Genomic DNA, 1,412 nt, shown 5'->3' with positions numbered 1-1,412 from the left:
CCTTCAATTTTTATTGTATTATTAGTACATAGTTATTTTATGTGTACTGGTATTTTCCCTGCACATGTGTCTGTATGCTATATGTATGCCTGGTACCGATGGAGACAAGAAGAGTACAACAAATCCCCTGGTACTGGAGTAAGAGATGGTTGTGAGCTACCATGTCCTAGGAACTGAATCCCTGCCCTTCAAAAGAGCAGCTAGCAGTGCTCTTAACTGCCAAGCCACCTCTCTATCCCCTAACTTTATTCTTTTTATATCTTCATTAGGAGGGCGGAAATCACGTGCATGCATGCTTGTGCACACATGCACGGAGAGACAGAGGCAGGCAGACTGACTGGCTAGGAAGGTGGTTCGGTAGGTAAAGCACTCGCCATACAATTATCAGGACCTAAGTTTGAATCCCCCAAAGCCATGTAAAAGCCGGATACAATAATGTATATTGGCAATCTTAGTGTTCTAACAGTGAGCTGAAAGCAGAGATCGGACAATTCACAAAGGCATGTAGGCCAGCTAGCCTGGACTATAGGATGGTTAACAACCAAGAGATCTTGTACCAAAAAAGGTAAAAGGAAAAGACTGATACCTGAGGGGCCCTCTGACTTCCATGCACACAATTACACATGGGCTCCTGCGCTTACACAAATGTGGGCATGCACACACATACACCAAAAGCTAAGTAATTACAATAGGTGTGTGTATGTGCCAGTGTATGTCTATGTGTATGCCGGTGTATGGCTGGCTGGATGTTTAAAATAGTCTATCGCTCTGTAGCCTAAGCTGTCCTGAGGCTTATAGCAATCCTGCCTCTGCCTTCTAAAGGCAGGGATTACTGGTATATGCTACTGTACCTAGATTCATATTTTAATTACTTAATTGATTAGTTACTTACCTTTCCTTAGTTTGTTTTTGAGACAAGGTCTCATAATGTAGCCCCAGTTGTCTTGGAACTCCTCGGGAATTACTAATCATCCTGTTCCTGGGTGCTGTTTTACAAGCGTTTGCCACTGCTTTTAACCTTATTTTTAGAATGAGCATTGGCATCTAAAGTACAGAGAGCTATCTAATTGTAACCTTGTTGCAGGTGGATGAATTATAGGGAGGCTGGCACAAGACATGGTGGTCTCCGTTTATGCCAGATACTGGGAGCAGATGGGTTTTGATCTTGTTCAGCATTATGTGCACAGAGTAGTTAGGTGAAAACATGTGGTCTCATTGGTGGGTAGGCACCCCACTTTATCTCACCATGTGCCAGTAAATACAGTAAAAATAATGGGTTGGGTTTTTTTTTTGAGTGGGGAGGGGATAGGGATCAAGTCCATGAAGTTTTTTTTACTGAACTGAACTGTTAAACAAATTGAGATTGGTTTTTTGTTGTTTTGGTTTGGTTTAGTTTTTCTTTCTCTTTTTTT

At 41.9% G+C, this 1,412-nt stretch overlaps 1 protein-coding gene across 2 annotated transcripts in view; it reads left to right on the top strand.

Annotated features, from left to right (window-relative positions):
* The window catches only part of Mospd1 (motile sperm domain containing 1), a 27,688-nt gene that overhangs the window by 17,238 nt on the left and 9,038 nt on the right, over positions 1-1,412 (top strand). The window contains exon 5 of one of the 2 annotated variants that reach the window (XM_031360437.1): positions 270-631. The exons of the other annotated variant lie outside the window; for it this stretch is intronic. Within the exon in view, the coding sequence (XP_031216297.1) occupies positions 270-337 (68 nt within the window). The 3' untranslated portion in view covers positions 338-631. Of the gene's footprint in view, positions 1-269; positions 632-1,412 lie in introns of those variants that run through there. 2 annotated transcript variants of the gene reach the window in all.

The sequence above is a fragment of the Mastomys coucha genome, chromosome X (assembly GCF_008632895.1).
Source record: "Mastomys coucha isolate ucsf_1 chromosome X, UCSF_Mcou_1, whole genome shotgun sequence".
NCBI classification, from domain to species: Eukaryota; Metazoa; Chordata; class Mammalia; order Rodentia; family Muridae; genus Mastomys; species Mastomys coucha.
This window is presented reverse-complemented; position numbering and strand designations above follow the sequence as displayed.